The following is an 18,017-nucleotide window of genomic DNA, read 5'->3' as shown; positions in this document are numbered from 1 at the left end:
TGTCATTGAGTGTTATTTTCGAAAGACTGTATAATGAAAATATATTTATCTCCCTTTAGCTGTATTATGTGCTATGAACCTAAAATGTTTGTTGCGTACCGAGTTCTGTCATGTGTTACTGTTACCATGACTGAAACCGTATTGCTCTAGCAGAATGTTCTTTAGCCCAGGTAAGTTGTTAATTGTCATAGTGAGATGTTAGCCATCCCCCACACATCAGAAATGGATCTGAGGTGTTTTGGGGTTGAAGGGTGTGCCTTAATAATCATATCTTCCTCCTACCCTGTCTGACAACCCCTTCCAAACCAATCAAGCCAATCAATTGTGCTCCTCTCCTGTACCGTACCTCAAGCCAATCCAGCCCAGATTTGACTGTGTTGTGTGACTGTCTCCTCGCTTCTCAACTCTGAATAGATTCCCTTGTGGTGATTCATTCCCTCTGATTTCATGGTGGACATGTGCTTTAATTCCCTTTGCTCCTGATGACTCTGTTGTTGAACTGACTCTCTATAATCACAGTCAGGTGGTGATTCAGTTGCTTTTGATATCCTGTGAAAGATTAGATTCTCTTTGATTACGTAGTTTTACTGAACCTGGTGATTTTAGATTACATCAGCACCAAATGGACTCATCTCCCTTCTTTTTGTGGTGGAACCTTGAGTCTCTGGTGGAGATTTGTTTGGGAATGAGTGATGATTTAGCTCCTATTGTCCACTGGGCCATTTGAACCCTGTCCTTGTTCTCACATCACTCCAGATCAAATGCTGATTCTGATTTGATTCAGTTTAGTGCCTTACCTTGTTTTGGAGAGCAAGAATCAATCCGATTTTGTCGGTGCCGTAACATACGGCTTGCTTTCCTACTTGGTGTCCGTTCACTGTCCCTCTCCTCCCGCCATCTGTCCACACCTTCTTCACCCCTGCTTTGTGTGTGTGTTCTCTTCCCTGTCAATTTGATTTGCCATCTATTGCACATCTTTCATCTCTTCACTTTCACAAAGTATGGAATATAAGATCATGCTACATGTCAAAATGTAAAAAAAACAATGTAATATTGTCTAGTGTATCTTTGCACTCTTTCTATACGACTATATTGATGGATATTTGTGTTTTGACATATTACTGCATTTGCATTTCATACTTTGCATCTCACTTCTGTGTCTAATATGAGACTGACTCAAGTCGATAGGAGGCAGTTAGTTGGTAGTGGGGGTTTTTAGTCAAACTTCTCATTTTTGTGTTTCTATTATATTTTGCTCTGTTCTCTTTCTAACCTGCATGTCTCCCTCCCCTCATCCTCACACGCCATGTCTCCTGTCGTTTTGGCTCACATTTTCACTCGCTCCAGATACCATCTAACAACAGCATCCGAAAGCAGATTGAGACACTGCAGGTGAGTTTGTCTGGTGGCATGACCACCCCCCCCCCACCCCCCTCCGACAGGTCACCTGACCCTGTCCTGGGCCTCTGGAGGACAGAGGGGATGCACCTCCTTAGCCGGGGGCAACAATGCGCTGGACACTGATAGTCCTCTTAAAGTGGAACTTACTGAGAGAAAAGATTACACAGAAAATAGTGGTTGGACTCTTGGCTCTTAATCGCAAATTGTTTGAAACGCAATGATGGCTTTGACTTCATCAGTGGTTTATGGCTTTGCTGTTTTCTATGTATAGTAGTGGTTAGAGCATCATCCTGGTGACGTCAATCGAGCGGACTGCATCATACCAATGTGTCGCTAACCCATTCTCAGAGACCTACCTTACTCTTTGAGGGGTGTTACGAAGCCAGCTACCTGGAAGGGGTTGTTGGTAGATCTGAGGACTAACCAGATGTATTTTGTAGTCTCGGTTTGGAGACTCGTAGGGTCCTGCATCATTTTGTTTGTTCTATTAGCGTTTGTGAGAGGCTGTCTCTCATTACACCCAATTCTATTATCTCTGTGGCGTTGCCGTGCGGCTGTGTGAAGCACCCTTGCAGCTCCATGGCCCACTGAAGGGTTGGAAAGGTAATTTTAGTACCCTTGAAAGAATCCTTTGTATGATTGTCCACTGTGTTGATGTTGGAGGAGGGTATGTTGCGTGCCTGGGTTTGATTTGGCAGCACTGTGTACTTGCGTTTTTACTCACCGTTTTTTATTTTTGTTTTTGTGAACGCTCAGCTGTACAAACATTCCCGAGGTTCGGAACATCAGAAACTACCGCTAGCATAACACGCTGTACTACATCTATATATAGACGGGCTCACTCTGGCACAGGCTTCTTTTACGACAAGCTGAAATCTTTTCAAGAATCTCGTACATCGGTCGTTTTTATATAAGATGATTCCTAAATGTAATTGGTGTGTGACGGATGTATGAATCGGACAGGCCGTTAGATCTGAAGGCGGACCTCGTTATCAAATCACAGATACGACTTGCCGCGAGTCATATCCATCACTGGGGCATCTCAAAACATTTTACTCTAAATGAGACATGAAACACGCTGTATAAATTGTCTCATTCAGTACAGTAGGTCAAAGGGATGGTTTGTGCTCCACACCGGACTTCCCGGAGGAGGCAGTTGTTCTAAATGTTCCCCCTCTGTCCCCTTTTTTTTTTTTTAGAACAAAGACCCCAAAATGTCCCGTGTGGCGTTGGAGTCCCTCTACAGACTGCTGTGGGTCTACATCATCAGGATCAAGTGTGAGAGCAACACCGTCACGCAGAGGTCAGTACCAACCCGGCCCAGAGAGACGGGTCAGGGCCCACACACTCACCCTGTTGGCCCATGACCACGCTATCTCTGTGTGAACAGACACTGTCAAATGAAAGTCACCCAGACCAGCACCTAAATCACCATATTACAACAAATAAATGCCCACTCCTTCTACAGAAGCAGAACTAGAATCCCATCTACACTCAGAACTGGTCTAGTCTACAGTCTCATTGGTGAACATCTCCAGTTGAATAATCCCTTTAATGCTGTCCTGTTTCCCTGCAGCCGGCTGCTCAGCATCGTTTCAGCACTTTTCCCCAAAGGTTCCCGTAGTGTGGTGCCGAGGGACACGCCCCTCAACATCTTTGTCAAGATCATCCAGTTCATAGCTCAGGTTTGTCTTATGAGGTCATGCTGGAGCAGTTCTTCCTGTATAATTCTGCTAATGGCTTGAATGTTATCTGTGATTAGTGATTATTGGTCTTTTGTGGCTCATTTCACAGGAAAGGCTTGACTTTGCTATGAAGGAGATAATTTATGACCTCCTGTGTGTGGGGAAATCTCACAAGACCTTCACCATCAATCCAGAGGTAAGCGATGGCCGAGAGACGACAGTCATTTTCCAATCATACTCGCTGTGATTATACTCTTCAATCTCTGACTGTTCCTTTCTCCCTCTCTCTCAGAGGATGAATATTGGCCTGAGGGCCTTCCTGGTGATAGCTGACAGTCTGCAGCAGAAGGATGGGGAGCCGCCCATGCCCACCACAGGGGTCATCATGCCCTCAGGAAACACTCTGCGGGTCAAAAAGATCTTCCTTGCCACCACCCTCACTGACGAGGAGGCCAAGGTCATCGGTAGGTCAACATCTCTGAGCTCCACCCTGGTCACTACAGGACAGTATGACTCGGCTATGACTCAGGGACTATGGACCAAAGTTAGCTTTCTTCCTAACTCCGGCAATTTTACATTGATGTTGAACCTGAAATGTTGATCATTGTACACTGTCCCTGCCGAATACATTTCTCAAATAAATTCTTATGGGAGTGGGTAATTTTAAGGTTAAGTTTGTGTACAGTGTCAGAGTAATGACTGTGTGTTTGTAGGCATGTCGCTGTACTACCCAGCGGTGAGAAAGGCCCTGGACAACATCCTGCGTCACCTGGACAAGGAGGTGGGGCGCTCCATGAGCATGACCAACGTCCAGATGTCCAATAAGGAGCCTGAGGACATGATTACGTAAGGGCCTCTCTGACTTAAAACATATGTGGCCCATAACGTGTGTTTTTTACTATGTGTGTGTCCTTTATGTGTGTGTGTGTTATGTTGCAGGGGGGAGAGGAAGCCAAAGATCGATCTGTTCCGTACGTGTGTGGCGGCCATCCCCAGGCTGATCCCGGACGGCATGAGCAGACAGGACCTGATCGAGCTGCTGGCTAAGTAAAGGACCCCACTCCTTCGCATGCGCCACCTCTGTCTGGGACTAATTGATGAACAGAGCAATGGGGCTTTTTATTTTGCCAAAGCTGTGCCTTCAAAAGCTCTGTTTGTGATCCCATTTTGACCTCTGTCTGACCCATGCGTCCTGTCCTCTCTCCAGGCTGACCATCCACATGGACGAGGAGCTGCGCGGCCTGGCCTTCACCACCCTGCAGGCCCTGATGCTGGACTTCCCAGAGTGGAGGGAGGACGTGCTCTCTGGCTTCGTCTACTTCGTGGTGCGCGAGGTCACCGATGTCCACCCCACGCTGCTGGACAACGCCGTCAAGATGCTGCTGCAGCTCATCAGCCAGTGGAGGCAGGCCGTCCAGACCAGCAACAAGACCCACGAGGCACAGGTGGGTGGAGAGTGGATAGCTCTCATTTTGTCCGGTTGTGGTCAACGCTGTGTGTTTTACATGTGCGTAACGCCGTACAAGGACAGCGGCTCAAACTTCTTGCTCTGTACTGTAGTAGTAGGATTATTTAAGCAATAATGCCAGAGAGGGTGTGGTATATCGCCAATATATCACGGCTAAGGGCTGTTCTTAGGCACAACGCAACGTGGACATTCCTTAGCCATGGCCACATATCACAAACCCCTGAGGTGCCTTATTGCTATTATAAACTGGTTACAAATGTAATTAGAGCAGTAAAAATAATGTTTTGTCATACCAGTGGTTTACAGTCTGATATATCATGGCTGTTAGCCAATCAGCATTCAGGGCTCGAACCACCTCGTTTATATTGTGTATTTTGAATTGGGTTTGTGTGATAAAGTAACCCTGTCTGTGTGTGCTCCAGCAGGGCCCTGGAAGCGAGCCGTCTCTGCCCCTGGAGCGCTCTCCTCTGTGGGGGGTGCTGCACGTGGCGGAGGGCCTGGCACTGGTGGTTCTGTGCAGCTGCCGTCCCGCCACGCGCAGGCTGGCTGTTAATATCCTCAAAGAGGTCCGAGCCCTGCACACCGCTCTGGGCATCGCCAAGGTAACTACCAACTCAGACTGAGATGGGGTTGTGAAAGTGACTCAAATAATGAGATGCGTTGTTGTTAAAGTAACCTCAGTTAAGATGCAAGAGACTCACATTCACTGTTTCTGCCTGTCTTTTTCAGGGAGATGAGGAGTTGGCCATAGATGTGATGGACAGGCTAAGTGCGTCTGTGCTGGAGAGCTTCATCCATCTCACAGGAGCTGACCAGGTACGAATTGCAAAGCTGTTGTGTAACACACACACATGATTTTGATTTAACTAGGCAAGTCAATTAAGAACAAATTCTTATTTATAATGACTGCCTACCAAGAGGCAAAAGGCCACCTACGGGGGCTTGGATTCAAAATAATAATGTAGGACAAAACACACATCACGACAAGAGACTACCTAAAGAGAGACCTAGGACAACGCATGGTAGCAACACATGACAACAACATGGCAGCAGCACAACATGGTGCATACACCCTGACCCTCATCCTCCCCTCTCCCCTGCAGACCAACCTGCTATATTGTCCCAGCGGTATCGACCTGCAGACACTGGCAGAATGGAACTCGTCTCCCATCAGCCACCAGTTTGACGTGGTCAGCCCGTCGCACATCTGGGTGTTTGCCCACGTGACGCAGGGCCAGGATCCCTGGGTCATCAGCCTGTCCAGCTACCTGCGCCAGGAGCACCTGCCCAAGCACTGCCCCACCGCACTCAACTACGCCGGGATGTTCGCCTACACGCGCCTGCAGCTGCTCTCTCCGCAAGTGGACATCAAGTATGTCTCTCCAGGCCTTTACTCTTGTCAATGTGGTTCTCTTGGGTGCATGTACACGTTTACATTTGAGGTTGTAAAAAGCCACTTAGAATTGATGTGGTTGCAGTCCGCGCACTAGAGGGCTGAGTGACGTCACCCTGTCTCGTGTACGGTGTCCATACGGTCTACACCGTCACTGGGGAGACTGCGCGTGGCTGTGGATGACTTCATCCTAATATATCCCTCAGCTGTATACGTATGTGAGCCCCATGAGGAGGAGAGTTAGCGCCTGTCTTTCTACTGTGTTTGTATGTCTGTGACACACATGGAAATTATTTCAGTAATATTGTAAATCAGTCCCTCCAGGATTCCAAGATTCTGCGACTTCCCTGCATATTATGCTATGGCTTGCAGATTTGACCAATCACCTCACTATTTCCATGTAAAGCACTCAAAGTGTAGCAATATTATCATATTAAACTTACCCATTTGCGGAGTACAAATAGAGGACTTGCAATTTCAACCAATCCCAGCAACAACAAAAAAAAAAATATATATATATATATACACCACCTGCCTGTTATTAATATTTGACCTTTGTCCTCTGCCCCTGCAGCAGCCCTATAAATGCTAAGAAGCTGAACAGCCTGAGCAGCAGTAGTGACTCGTACGTGGGGCTGTGGAGGAACTACCTGATCCTCTGTTGTAGCTCCGCCACTTCCTCCCCCAACTCCTCCTCCTCCACCTCTGGCTCCGTCCGCTGCTCCCCGCCTGAGACGCTGGCGTCCACGCCGGACAGTGGCTACAGCTACGACTCTAAGGTCAGAGGGCATGACCTATACATTTTTTTTTCTCTATACGTTTTACTTGAGTGCTGTCAGTGTGATAATGCCTATTCCAAGTTGAAAAAACGCCATCTCTATCCTTTTAGTTAGATATTGAAAAATCATTACTTTTCATATTGATTTCTGATCTTTGTGTGTGTCCAGATTATTGGCACTCCGTCCCCCTCATCCCTGTTCAAACACGTTGTTCCGATGATGCGCTCTGAGAGCATGGACATCACAGAGTCACTCGTCCTGGGGCTTGGCAGGACCAACCCCGTGGCCTTCAGGTGAGGGAGCCACCCTGTATGTCGACCTGTGGCTGACAGTCATGTTTCAGTTGCCTGTGTTCGAATTTTCATGTTTGAATATATAGTAGTGTGTGTGTGTGTGTGTGTGTGTGTGTGTGTGTTATTTTGTTAGTAGGCACAGAATGTAGTGCGTGAGTTTGTACAAGCGTTTTCCCGGTAGTTTTCCTTACTTCTATTCCGTCTTCCAGAGATCTGATAGAGGAACTGAACCCCATCATTAAGGAGGCTCTGGAGAGGAGACCTGAGGTGGGTGCAGCTCAATGACCCTCACATCTCCATGTATCTAACATAACACTGTACTACCTACTCAGTACTGGCTCTGCTCATCTTGTTGCAGAACATGAAGCGACGTAGGCGCCGCGACATCCTGAGGGTCCAGCTGGTCCGGATCTTTGAGCTGCTGGCCGACGCTGGCGTCGTCAGTCAGACGTGAGTGGAAGCCAGAACAGAACCGTTACATATAAATACACAGTTATAGTTATAGAATCATGGACCGCCCATCTTTTGACTCCACTGACCCCTGTACTGTACCCCCTGTGTGTGTGCAGTGGGAGTGGCGGTCTGGACGGGGAGAGTCACTCTCTGAACTCGACACTGTTGGAGTATGTGGATCTGACGAGACAGCTGCTGGAGGCTGAGAACGACAAAGACTCAGACACACTGAAGGACATCCGCTGTCACTTCAGCGCTCTAGTGGCTAACATCATTCAGAACGTCCCAGGTACTACACACACACACACACACACACACACACACACTATAAAGTGTCAAATGTTGTATATGTGTGTTTTGTGAGTGGCTATTTGACATCTGCGTATTCCCACCAGTGCACCAGAGGAGGACCATCTTCCCCCAGCAGTCTCTGAGACACAGTCTGTTCATGTTGTTCAGCCACTGGGCGGGTCCCTTCAGCATCATGTTCACCCCACTAGACCGGTACAGCGACCGCAACATGCAGATCAACCGACACCAGTACTGTGCTCTCAAGGTACAACCAGCTGTTCACACGCAAGACTATCACTGAGATCCCACTCTGTAAACACGTCATGACGGGGTAAATGTTTGTCTACTGCGTGTCTGCAGGCCATGTCGGCAGTGTTGTGCTGTGGTCCAGTGGCTGATAACGTTGGCCTCTCCTCTGACGGTTATCTCTACAAGTGGCTGGACAACATCCTGGACTCTCAGGACAGGAAGGTAAGAGAAGAGCCCTTCTGCACTACAGCCTCACTGCTGGGCTTAAACTATTCCTTGATTACCACCAGCTGTCCGTCATCGGCACTGATATGATCGCCAAACAGGATAAGGCTAAACTTTCACGGGTTCAATTACTTTGAGTGGTACGGATGAAGGGAAGGAAATAGCTCGACTCTTGAGGTGCAGCGGTGAGTGTATATGGAGGGCTTGTGCTGATGGTCCCTCTGATAGTCTGTTTCTCTGTGTGTCCCCCTGCAGGTGCACCAGTTGGGCTGTGAGGCGGTGATGCTGCTGTTGGAGCTGAACCCAGACCAGAGTAACCTGATGTTCTGGGCTGTGGACCGCTGTTACACTGGCTCACGCCGCGTGGCTGCCGGCTGCTTCAGGGCCATCGCCAACGTCTTTCACAACAGGCATGTCGGCCATTTTATAGTGTGTGTGTGTTTCTGTGTATTAACTCTGTAATCCATAATGTGTTAATATGATTGATATCGTATGGTCTACAGGGATTACCAGTTTGACACTGTGGTGCTGCTGAATCTGATCTTGTTCAAGTCTGCTGATTCATCCAGAGATATCTATGAGGTGGCCATGCAGCTGCTGCAGGTTGGTTTGACACCATCCAGGCCACATACTGGATCTATTTGGGAAAAATCCAGTATTTTTTACATGTACTTAATGGGATTTTTCTGTGCGTGTTCTGTTCCCCAGATCTTGGAGCCCAAGCTCTTCCGTTACGCTCACAAACTGGAGATCCAGAGAACAGATGGGATCCTGAGCCCTCCCTCCCCGCTGCCACACCTCTACTCTGTCTCCTACTACCAGCTGTCTGAGGAGCTGGCCAGGACATACCCAGAGCTAACTCTGCCCATCTTCTCAGGTCTGCACCGTTACATCACACACCATCCTACACTCTTCTGTCTCAAAGGACACCCTGGTTAATGTAGTGCTCTTTAAAAGGAAATGGCCGGTCATTCGAGATGCGTAGCTTTGGCGTTTGACACGTAGATTTGAGTCTTATCGGTGCGGCGACTGTGCCGTTTCCTTCCCCAGAGGTGAGCCAGCGTATCCAGACAGCACACCCTGGTGGTCGCCAGGTGATGCTGCACTACCTCCTGCCCTGGATGAACAACGTGGAGCTGGTGGACTTCAAGCCGTCGCCACGGCGACAGGAACCCCCAGTCTGTGAGGAGGAGGAGGAGGAGGCCCACGAGCGCGACATGATGATGGTCAACAGCCGGCGCTGGCTCAGAGGGGAGGGCTGGGGCTCCCCACACGCCACCACCATGGTGCTCAACAACCTCATGTTCATGACCGCCAAGGTATGACCGTGACCTGACCACACACAGGCATTACGTTGTCTGCTGCTGATAAATGATAGTGTTTGTTTGAACTGTGTTTCGCTTGTGTATACAGTACGGGGATGAGTTTGCGTGGTCAGAGATAGAGAACGTGTGGACCACGCTGGCCGACAGCTGGCCAAAGAACCTGAAGATCATCCTGCACTTCCTCATCAGCATGTCAGGGGTCAACAGTGAGCCCAGCCTCTTGCCCTATGTAAGTCCAGTTTACACACAGTGTCCTCTCTCCCTCACACCTCCCATATTTGGTCATCTTAAATGTTTGTTAAAACGTGTGTGTTGTCAGGTGAAGCGGGTGGTGGTGTACCTGGGCAGGGATAAGACTATGCAGCTGCTGGAGGAGCTGATGTGTGAGCTGGACCTGACAGACCCAGTGAGCTCTGCTGTCACTCACATGGACAACCCTCCCTACTACCGCATCACCTCTAGCTACAAGATCCCCTCCGTCACCTCAGCAGGTATATAATCACACGGTCTTCTATACATGTCCCTCTACGTTATAGCCCCACTGTCCTGGTATATGAAACACAGATGCTTGATGTTTCTATGTTACATATTCTCCCGTCTGCTCCCTCATGGACTGTTGGACTGTATGAATGACTGTCATAATTACATTGTCTGTCGTGTATCTCATGAACCTTGTTGTCATAGTTTCTAGATGTCTATCCCCATCTCTGTCCACAGGAACCAACTCCAGCAGTAACACCATGGTGCCAGGAACCGACGCTCACCATGACAGCAGCAAGAATAAAGACTCCAACATGGATGACGGGTATGAGATCACACACACACACACACACACACACACACACCGAGACACTCCCAGTAAGACTACATCTGTCTCTCTGTTGTCTGCAGTTCCACCCATCTGGACATCTACAGCGGTCTGAACAGCAACCTGAACCGTCAGCACCACCGCCTGGAGTCTCGTTACAGCAGCAGCTCTGGAGGATCCTATGAGGAGGAGAAGAGTAAGAGACAGCCATACTACTCTATGCTTTATGTACGGTTGACGTCAAAAGTTTACATACACTTACGTTGGAGTCATTAAAACTAGTTTTTCAACCACTCCACAAATGTCTTGTTAACAAACTATAGTTTTGGCAAGTCGGTTAGGACATCTACTTTGTACATGACACAAGTAATTTTTCCAACAATTGTTTACTGACAGATTATTTCACTTATAATTCACTGGGTCAGAAGTTTACATACACTGAGTTGACTGCTAAACAGCTTGGAAAATTCCAGAAAATGATGTCATGGCTTTAGAAGCTTCTGATAGGCTAATTGACATAATTTGAGTCCATTTTTGAGTCAATTGGAGGTGTACCTGTGGATGTATTTAAAGGCCTACCTTCAAACTCTGTGCCTCTTTGCTTGAAAAATAAATCAGCAAAGACCTCCGAAAAAAATGGTGGCCCTCCACAAGTCTGGTTCAGCCTTGGGAGCAATTTCCAAATGTCTGAAGGTACCACGTTCATCTTTACAAACAATAGTACGCAAGTATAAGCACCATGGGACCACGCAGCCGTCATACCGCTCAGGAAGGAGACGCATTCTGTCTCCTAGAGATGAGCGTTCTTTGGGGAGAAAAGTGCAAATCAATCCCAGAACAACAGCAAAGGACCTTGTGGAGATGCTGGAGGAAACGGGTACAAAAGTATCTATATCCACAGTAAAACAAGTCCTATATCGACATAACCTGAAAGGCCGCTGAGCAAGGAAGAAGCCACTGCTCCAAAACCACCATTAAAAAGCCAGACTACGGTTCACAACTGCACATGGGGACAAGCTCATACTTTTTGGAGAAATGTCCTCTGGTCTGATGAAACAAAAATGGAACTGTTTGGGCATAATTACTATCATTATGGTTGGAGGAAAAAGGGGGAGGCTTGCAAAGAACATCATCCCAACTGTGAAGCACGGGTGTGGCAGCATCATGTTGCGGGGGTGCTTTTCTGCAGGAGGGACTGGTGCACTTAACAAAATAGATGGCATCATGAGGGAGGAGAATTATGTGGATATATTGAAGCAACATCTCAAGACATCAGTCAGGAAGTTAAAGCTTGGTCGCAAATGGGTCTTCCAAATGGACAATGACCCCAAGCATGCTTCCAAAGTTGTGGCAAAATGGCTTAAGGACAACAAAGTCAAGGTATTGGAGTGGCCATCACAAACCCCTGACCTCAATCCCATAGGAAATTTGTGTGCAGAACTAAAAAAAAGAGTGCGATCAAGGAGGCCTACAAACCTGACTCAGTTACACCAGCTCTGTCGGGAGGAATGGGCTATAATTCACCCAACTTATTGTGGGAAGCTTGTGGAAGGCTACCTGAAACTTTTGACACAAGTTAAACAATTTAAAGGCAATGCTACCAAATACTAATTGAGTGCATGTAAACTTCTGACCCACTGGGAATGTGATGAAAGAAATAAAAGCTGAAATAAATCATTCTCTATACTATTATTCTGACTTTTCACATTCTTAAAATAAAGTGGTGATCCTAACTGACCTAAGACGGGGAATTTTTACTAGGATTAAATGTCAGGAATTGTGAAACTGAGTATAAATGTATTTCGCTAAGGTGTATGTAAACTTCTGACTTCAACTGTATATACATACTGTATGTCCACGTTGCCACAGGTGTGTGTGATAAGCCACTGTTTTCTCCAGGTGACTCCATGCCGCTGTATGCTAACTGGCGTCTGAAGGTGATGGACCACAACCGTCCCGAGCCCCTCCCTTTCCCTCCCACAGGGGGCTGCTGGTCCCCTCTGGTGGACTACCTGCCGGAGACGAACACCCCTGGAGTACCCCTCCACAGGTAACCTCGACCCTCTCCACTTGACCTCTGACCTGTCTGTATGACCTTTCCCCTGTCCCGGCTGACCCTCTGGTGTGGTGTATCTCAGGTGTAACATAGCTGTCATCCTACTGACTGACCTCATAGTGGACCATGGGGTCAAAGTGGAGTGGAGCGCCTACCTTCACCTCCTGCTGCACTCCATCTTCATAGGTAACTAACCACTCACCTCTATACAGCTAACTGATTACAATTTGAGTGACGTATACCTGTCTTTATACTCATCATTTACAGGCAAAACAAATGCAAACTCTACTTTTGCCAGTGTTCATGGAATATATTTTCTCAGCAGTCCCTTGTTTTTTTTCTCCCCCCACCAGGGTTGGACCACCAGCACCCTGAGGTCTACGAGCACTGCAAACGCCTCCTGCTTCACCTGCTGGTCGTCCAGGGAACCAACAGTGGAGTCCAATCCCTGGCCTCCGTGCTGCTGCGCAACCGAGAGTACAACGACCCAAAGGTGCTGACTGTGAAGCCACCGCCCCACGAGTTCAACCTCACAGGTCAGTAGCGTTCTGCAAAGATCTGAGTAGCTTAGCTCAAGCACACAAGTATCCCTTTGCCTGGTTCTATAAGATCAGTAGGGGGCAGCAGAGATCCATGTCCTTATTTGCTCTCCAGTCTTCACAGATCAGTGTGTGACATCTCAAGTTTCTAGCGATTTGTCAGCCATGCTCGTGTCTGTGTGTTACTCACGCAGGAGTGTGTGACTTTGTGCCAGACTACCAGCCGTCTCCCATGACAGACTCAGGCCTGAGCTCCAGCTCCACGTCGTCCAGCATCAGCCTGGGTGCAGGAGTCGTCCCCCTGCCCCACCTCACCCCCACCCTGATCAACGAGGTGGATGTCACCGCAGAGCAGTACGAGAAGGTCAAAGCCCTCATCGAGTTTGTCACCTCCAGGTAGTGCCCGACACTCAACTACACTACATTTACCTGAACATCTTTTTTTTTGCACTGTATGTGTGTGTCATAGCTCTATATATCAGTTTGTATTGTGTGATGTACTGTACCATCATGACTCATTTCTTCATCCAACCCATGCATCTGATCTCGCACTTGCAGCCATGTCTGAAAGGATGGGGTATCGTTCATTTGCATGTGTTTGCGTGTGCAACTACAAACCATTTTTGTCTTGGGGTGAGAATATCAGGGTTCGATGAGTTGTGTGACGATCGTTCGGACTTCCCCTCGTTTTCTCTCCTGATTCGGTCTTGTCTGTCTGTCCTGCAGGAAGCGGGGGCCCCTGTGGAACCATGAGGACGTGTCACCCAAGAACCCCAACATAAAGAGTGCTGACCAGCTGAGCGTGTTCCTCCGACATGTAGTGACAGTCTTCAAACAGTCCCAGTCAGGTCCTTGTGTGTTTGTCACTTCCTTATCCCTCTCTGCTGCACTGACTGTCCTGTCTGTAGCATTTCTTAGCGCTAAAATATTGCCATTAATTATCCCTCTGTTCTTATGTCTAGCATCCTTGTGTTTTTATATTAAATATCTCTGGCGGTTTGTGTTAATCAGGTTTCCAACTGGAGCAGTTGCTGAGTGAGGTCGCCCTGCAAACTGCTCTGTCCTGCTCGTCTCGTCACTACGCAGGACGCTCCTTCCAGATCTTCAGGGCTCTCAAACAACCCCTCACAGCCTCCACGCTTTCTGATGTCCTCTCACGCCTCGTAGAGACAGTGGGCGACCCGGGAGAGGAGGCACAGGTGAGCTTGACCACCCACCGGTATCAAGACAACCACCTTCTAGTATGACCTTTGGGCTGTCTGCTCTATTAGTTTTCTCACTAACTTCTGATCTCAGATGAGAGGGAGCATAGCCGCTTAAACAGGTACTATACTCCAGAGGGTTCAGCCACTCTGACCTGTGATCAGTGTGGATCAGCAGCTCTGTTAGGAAGCAGCGGCCACTGGGTACTGCAGTATCAGGGGTCGGTTTGTCTCGGTGGTTGACCTCTGCTCCTCTGTCTCCTCAGGGTTTTGTTATCGAGCTGCTGCTGACTCTGGAGTCAGGGATCGACACGCTCGCTGACACCGTCAAGAACTATGACCTCCTCACTGCCTTGGCACAGTAAGCACTGACCAGTTAGATCTGGGCAATTCCACGGTAACAGTGACAATGAGACTCTCTAATTTTTCACATTAAAATGTATGTCTAACAAAACCAATGATTGCAAAGTTAAGCAAACCATACAACTCTATGCACAAGGACTACTTAACAATGTCCACTGAGAAATTTACAAAAACACGTTTACAGTGCAGATGCAAAGTTTGGTAACAGAATGACGACGGTTTGTGCTGTTTGTTCCGTCATTCTGTTACCAAACTTTGCATCTGCACTGTTCTTCAAGTAAATGTGTTTTTGTAAAAGGTTCAGTGGACATTGTCTCACACTGTTACTGTGGAATTTCCCGTCGCTGATACGAACACAATTTTGTCAACTCGCGCTCTCTAAACACACGCATTATCGACACTTTAAAACCCTGTGTTAGCGAAATACTCATTGTCATTTATCCTGCAGGGCCTCTGCCCATGAGCACCTGCTGGGGGCCAAGTTTGCAGCTAAAAGGAAGAGCACGGGCCAGCTGAATCTGAGTAGCGGTGGTCTTTTCCACCAAGGCCACTACCCCCACAGCCACACCCGCAGCAACTCCCTCCGCGCCAGCCTCATGGGTGAACGAAAGGGAGACCGCCGCCGCAGTAACACCCTAGACATCGCCGACCGGCTGGCCGGTAGCCACGGCAACCTAGCGCGAACGCAGAGCTTGTCGTCGTTGCGGGAGGGTGGCAGAGCGGGTCCTGGGGAGGAGGCCATCCCTCCTGTGGACCCATCCAACCTGATGGCCACGGTGTTCTGGATAGCGGCCTCCCTTCTGGAGTCGGACTATGAGTTTGAGTACCTGCTGGCCCTGCGGCTGCTCAACAAGCTACTGGGTCAGCTGCCCCTGGAGCACGCAGACAGCAGGGAGAGACTAGAGAGGGTGCAGGCCAAGCTGAAATGGTACAGCTTCCCTGGTCTGCTGCAGCTCTTCCTCAAGGGCTTTACATCAGCTTCCACCCAGGAGCTCACCATTCACCTGCTCAACAAGCTCATCAGCGTCTCCCGCCACACACTGGTCGACCCCTCCCAGGTGGCAGGTAAGCGAGCAGGTATTGATCTTATAAATTTTATTCAGCACAAGTTCCTGGCTTCATGCTTGGTAAATGGCACTAATCCCCCTAGTGCCTTCTGGTTGGTTTAGACCTGTTTCTCTTCCTGTGTTAGCTCGGGCGATCTAGATTCACTTGATCCTGATGTCGTCTGTTGCCGTCTCCTTGTAGGTTTTCCTCTGAACATCCTGTGCCTGCTGCCTCACCTCATCCAGCACTTTGACAGCCCCACTCCGTTCTGCAAGGAGACGGCGGATAAGATAGCCAAGGTGTGTGCCGAGGAGAAGTCCGCCACGCTGTCAAACCTGGCCCACATGATGAGCCTGTACAGCGCACACAGCTACTCCAGAGACTGCGCCAACTGGATCAACGTGGTGTGTCGTTACCTGCACGACGCCTTCGCTGAGATCACGTTCAATCTGGTCACATACCTGGCCGAGGTAAGCACCCGCAACACCAGGCTTTCATAGAAGTAATGAGGAGAATCAAAGCTAGCAACTTATTACGTAATCCGTCTACATTACACCCACTGGTTAACCTCCGTTTACAGGAGCTTGTGTTTTTTATTATGGCAAGTCAGCAGTTGATTGTTGATCAGCTGGTAATCAGATGTCCAACATCTAACCCATGATAGCTGCTGTTAGCCTGTTCCTTACCCTTCCCCTCTCATCCCCAGTTGCTGGAGAAAGGCCTACCCAGCATGCAGCAATCCCTGCTGCAGATCATCTACAGCCTGCTGAGTCACATTGACCTGTCGGCTGCACCCGTCAAACAGTTCAACCTGGAGATCATGAAGATCATCGGAAAATATGTCCAGGTGAGACCTGGTTTCGCCCTTTAGGTTTCAGCTCAACACTCTGACACTGTTTAGGCCTCATCTCGGAGAGGTTTGAGGAGAATGAACGGGAATTGGCTGATACAGGAATAGAGCTGCCTGACGCAATGTACTGTATGTGTCACGTGGCTCTTTCATTTCAGCAGATACAGCCTTTGGTGTGTAAGAGAGTGAATATGTGAGGGAGAAAGCAAGAATGACTCCCTCTCTACAGAGTGACACACTTGAAGATTTTAAAGCAGGTCATGGATCTCAGGCCATTTGGACATAGTCAGCCAGCCAAGGCTCTTTATAGAAGAGCCTTTTACCAGCCCTGACCCCCTGGGCTTGAACTGCTCTTCAGTTAGAGCTGCAGCTGGCCTGACTACCACTCCTACCCTCCCCCCACCCAGCCTCAGGACAATTCTCCACTCACCGACCTCCACAGCAGTGTGTGCTTTTGTACAAGTGGATTCTTTTGTTAGTATGTTTGAATAAAGACTGTTAATTCAGACCGAGTTCTTTCAAGGTTGCTTGTAAGGGTTGTCAGCCTGGTCCGAGTAGGATCGAATATGCTGACCCTCAACACAGGGGCCCCACAGGGGTGTGTGCTTATTTCCCTCCTGTACTCCCTGTTCACCCACGGCTGCGTGGTCATCGTTAGACTCCAGCCTCCAAAGCCATAGATTGTTCTCTCTGCTTCCGCACGGCAAGCAGTACCAGTGCATCAAGTCAGGCACCAACAGGCTCCTGAACAGCTTCTATCCCCAAGCCATAAGACTGCTAAATATCTAACAGAATGGCTATGTGGTGATTTTGATACTGTTTCTATGCAAACTGACAGGACTCTATGCACTCACGCATAACATGCCCACACATTTATACTGACTCTACACACGCACACACACACTTACTCACATGCAATCATCATTTACGCTGCTGCTACTCTGTTTATCATACATCCTGATGCCTGGTCACCTTACCCCTATACATATCCACCTCTTTCACTCCAGTATCCCTACACATTGTAAATATGGTATTGGAACTGACCCACTATATAGCTTCTTACTTTTGCGTCTTCTTTATTTTTTAGTATTGTTAGTACTATATTGATTACTGCATTGTTGGGTTTCAAGCTTTCATGAAAGGCATTTCACTGTACTTGTGTACGTGACATGAGAACTTGAATTAGAAAATGTCATACAGTATCATAGGAGCACTGAAAGACAATATATTTCTTAACTTTCCCTATAACTGAGGTGTCTTCCTAAAACCATTTTTAAATTCTCTCCTATTGACAATCTAACCAACACCACCTCTGTTCCTGTGCGTTCCCCAGAGCCCGTACTGGAAGGAGGCCCAGAACATCCTGAAGCTGGTGGTGTCTCGGTCGGCCAGCCTGGTGGTGCCAGACGAGGTGCAGCGCTCCTACAGCACCGAGTCCTCTGGATCCCCAGAGATCGCCTTCACTCGCATCTTCAACAACTCCTCTAAGGAGCTGCCCGGCAAGACGCTGGACTTCCACTTTGACATCTCAGAGGTGAGGTCTTGCCTGCTCTATGTGTAAATTGATGTTTTTAAACTGTTGTGCTTTGT

General features: G+C 48.4%; 1 protein-coding gene across 25 annotated transcripts in view; it reads left to right on the top strand.

Annotated features, from left to right (window-relative positions):
• Positions 1–18,017, top strand: part of LOC139406689 (protein furry homolog-like) — a 90,003-nt gene that overhangs the window by 55,934 nt on the left and 16,052 nt on the right. For 9 of the 25 annotated variants that reach the window (XM_071149607.1, XM_071149590.1, XM_071149593.1 and 6 more), the window contains 37 exons: positions 1,348–1,392; positions 2,601–2,704; positions 2,978–3,086; positions 3,196–3,282; positions 3,379–3,550; positions 3,800–3,932; positions 4,026–4,133; positions 4,294–4,531; positions 4,977–5,156; positions 5,284–5,370; positions 5,658–5,926; positions 6,522–6,726; positions 6,895–7,019; positions 7,229–7,286; positions 7,378–7,469; positions 7,589–7,761; positions 7,868–8,028; positions 8,124–8,234; positions 8,493–8,647; positions 8,741–8,840; positions 8,946–9,114; positions 9,288–9,556; positions 9,651–9,791; positions 9,882–10,053; positions 10,280–10,367; positions 10,454–10,566; positions 12,270–12,420; positions 12,509–12,612; positions 12,780–12,962; positions 13,160–13,361; positions 13,692–13,813; positions 13,977–14,164; positions 14,434–14,528; positions 14,979–15,607; positions 15,779–16,047; positions 16,284–16,424; positions 17,761–17,961. In XM_071149607.1, the coding sequence (XP_071005708.1) occupies positions 1,348–1,392; positions 2,601–2,704; positions 2,978–3,086; positions 3,196–3,282; positions 3,379–3,550; positions 3,800–3,932; positions 4,026–4,133; positions 4,294–4,531; positions 4,977–5,156; positions 5,284–5,370; positions 5,658–5,926; positions 6,522–6,726; positions 6,895–7,019; positions 7,229–7,286; positions 7,378–7,469; positions 7,589–7,761; positions 7,868–8,028; positions 8,124–8,234; positions 8,493–8,647; positions 8,741–8,840; positions 8,946–9,114; positions 9,288–9,556; positions 9,651–9,791; positions 9,882–10,053; positions 10,280–10,367; positions 10,454–10,566; positions 12,270–12,420; positions 12,509–12,612; positions 12,780–12,962; positions 13,160–13,361; positions 13,692–13,813; positions 13,977–14,164; positions 14,434–14,528; positions 14,979–15,607; positions 15,779–16,047; positions 16,284–16,424; positions 17,761–17,961 (5,949 nt within the window). The remainder of the gene's footprint in view (positions 1–1,347; positions 1,393–2,600; positions 2,705–2,977; positions 3,087–3,195; positions 3,283–3,378; positions 3,551–3,799; positions 3,933–4,025; positions 4,134–4,293; positions 4,532–4,976; positions 5,157–5,283; positions 5,371–5,657; positions 5,927–6,521; positions 6,727–6,894; positions 7,020–7,228; positions 7,287–7,377; positions 7,470–7,588; positions 7,762–7,867; positions 8,029–8,123; positions 8,235–8,492; positions 8,648–8,740; positions 8,841–8,945; positions 9,115–9,287; positions 9,557–9,650; positions 9,792–9,881; positions 10,054–10,279; positions 10,368–10,453; positions 10,567–12,269; positions 12,421–12,508; positions 12,613–12,779; positions 12,963–13,159; positions 13,362–13,691; positions 13,814–13,976; positions 14,165–14,433; positions 14,529–14,978; positions 15,608–15,778; positions 16,048–16,283; positions 16,425–17,760; positions 17,962–18,017) is intronic. The other 16 variants (XM_071149604.1, XM_071149603.1, XM_071149591.1 and 13 more) reach the window with 8 other exon arrangements.

The sequence above is a fragment of the Oncorhynchus clarkii genome, chromosome 4, assembly GCF_045791955.1.
Source record: "Oncorhynchus clarkii lewisi isolate Uvic-CL-2024 chromosome 4, UVic_Ocla_1.0, whole genome shotgun sequence".
NCBI classification, from domain to species: Eukaryota; Metazoa; Chordata; class Actinopteri; order Salmoniformes; family Salmonidae; genus Oncorhynchus; species Oncorhynchus clarkii.
This window is presented reverse-complemented; position numbering and strand designations above follow the sequence as displayed.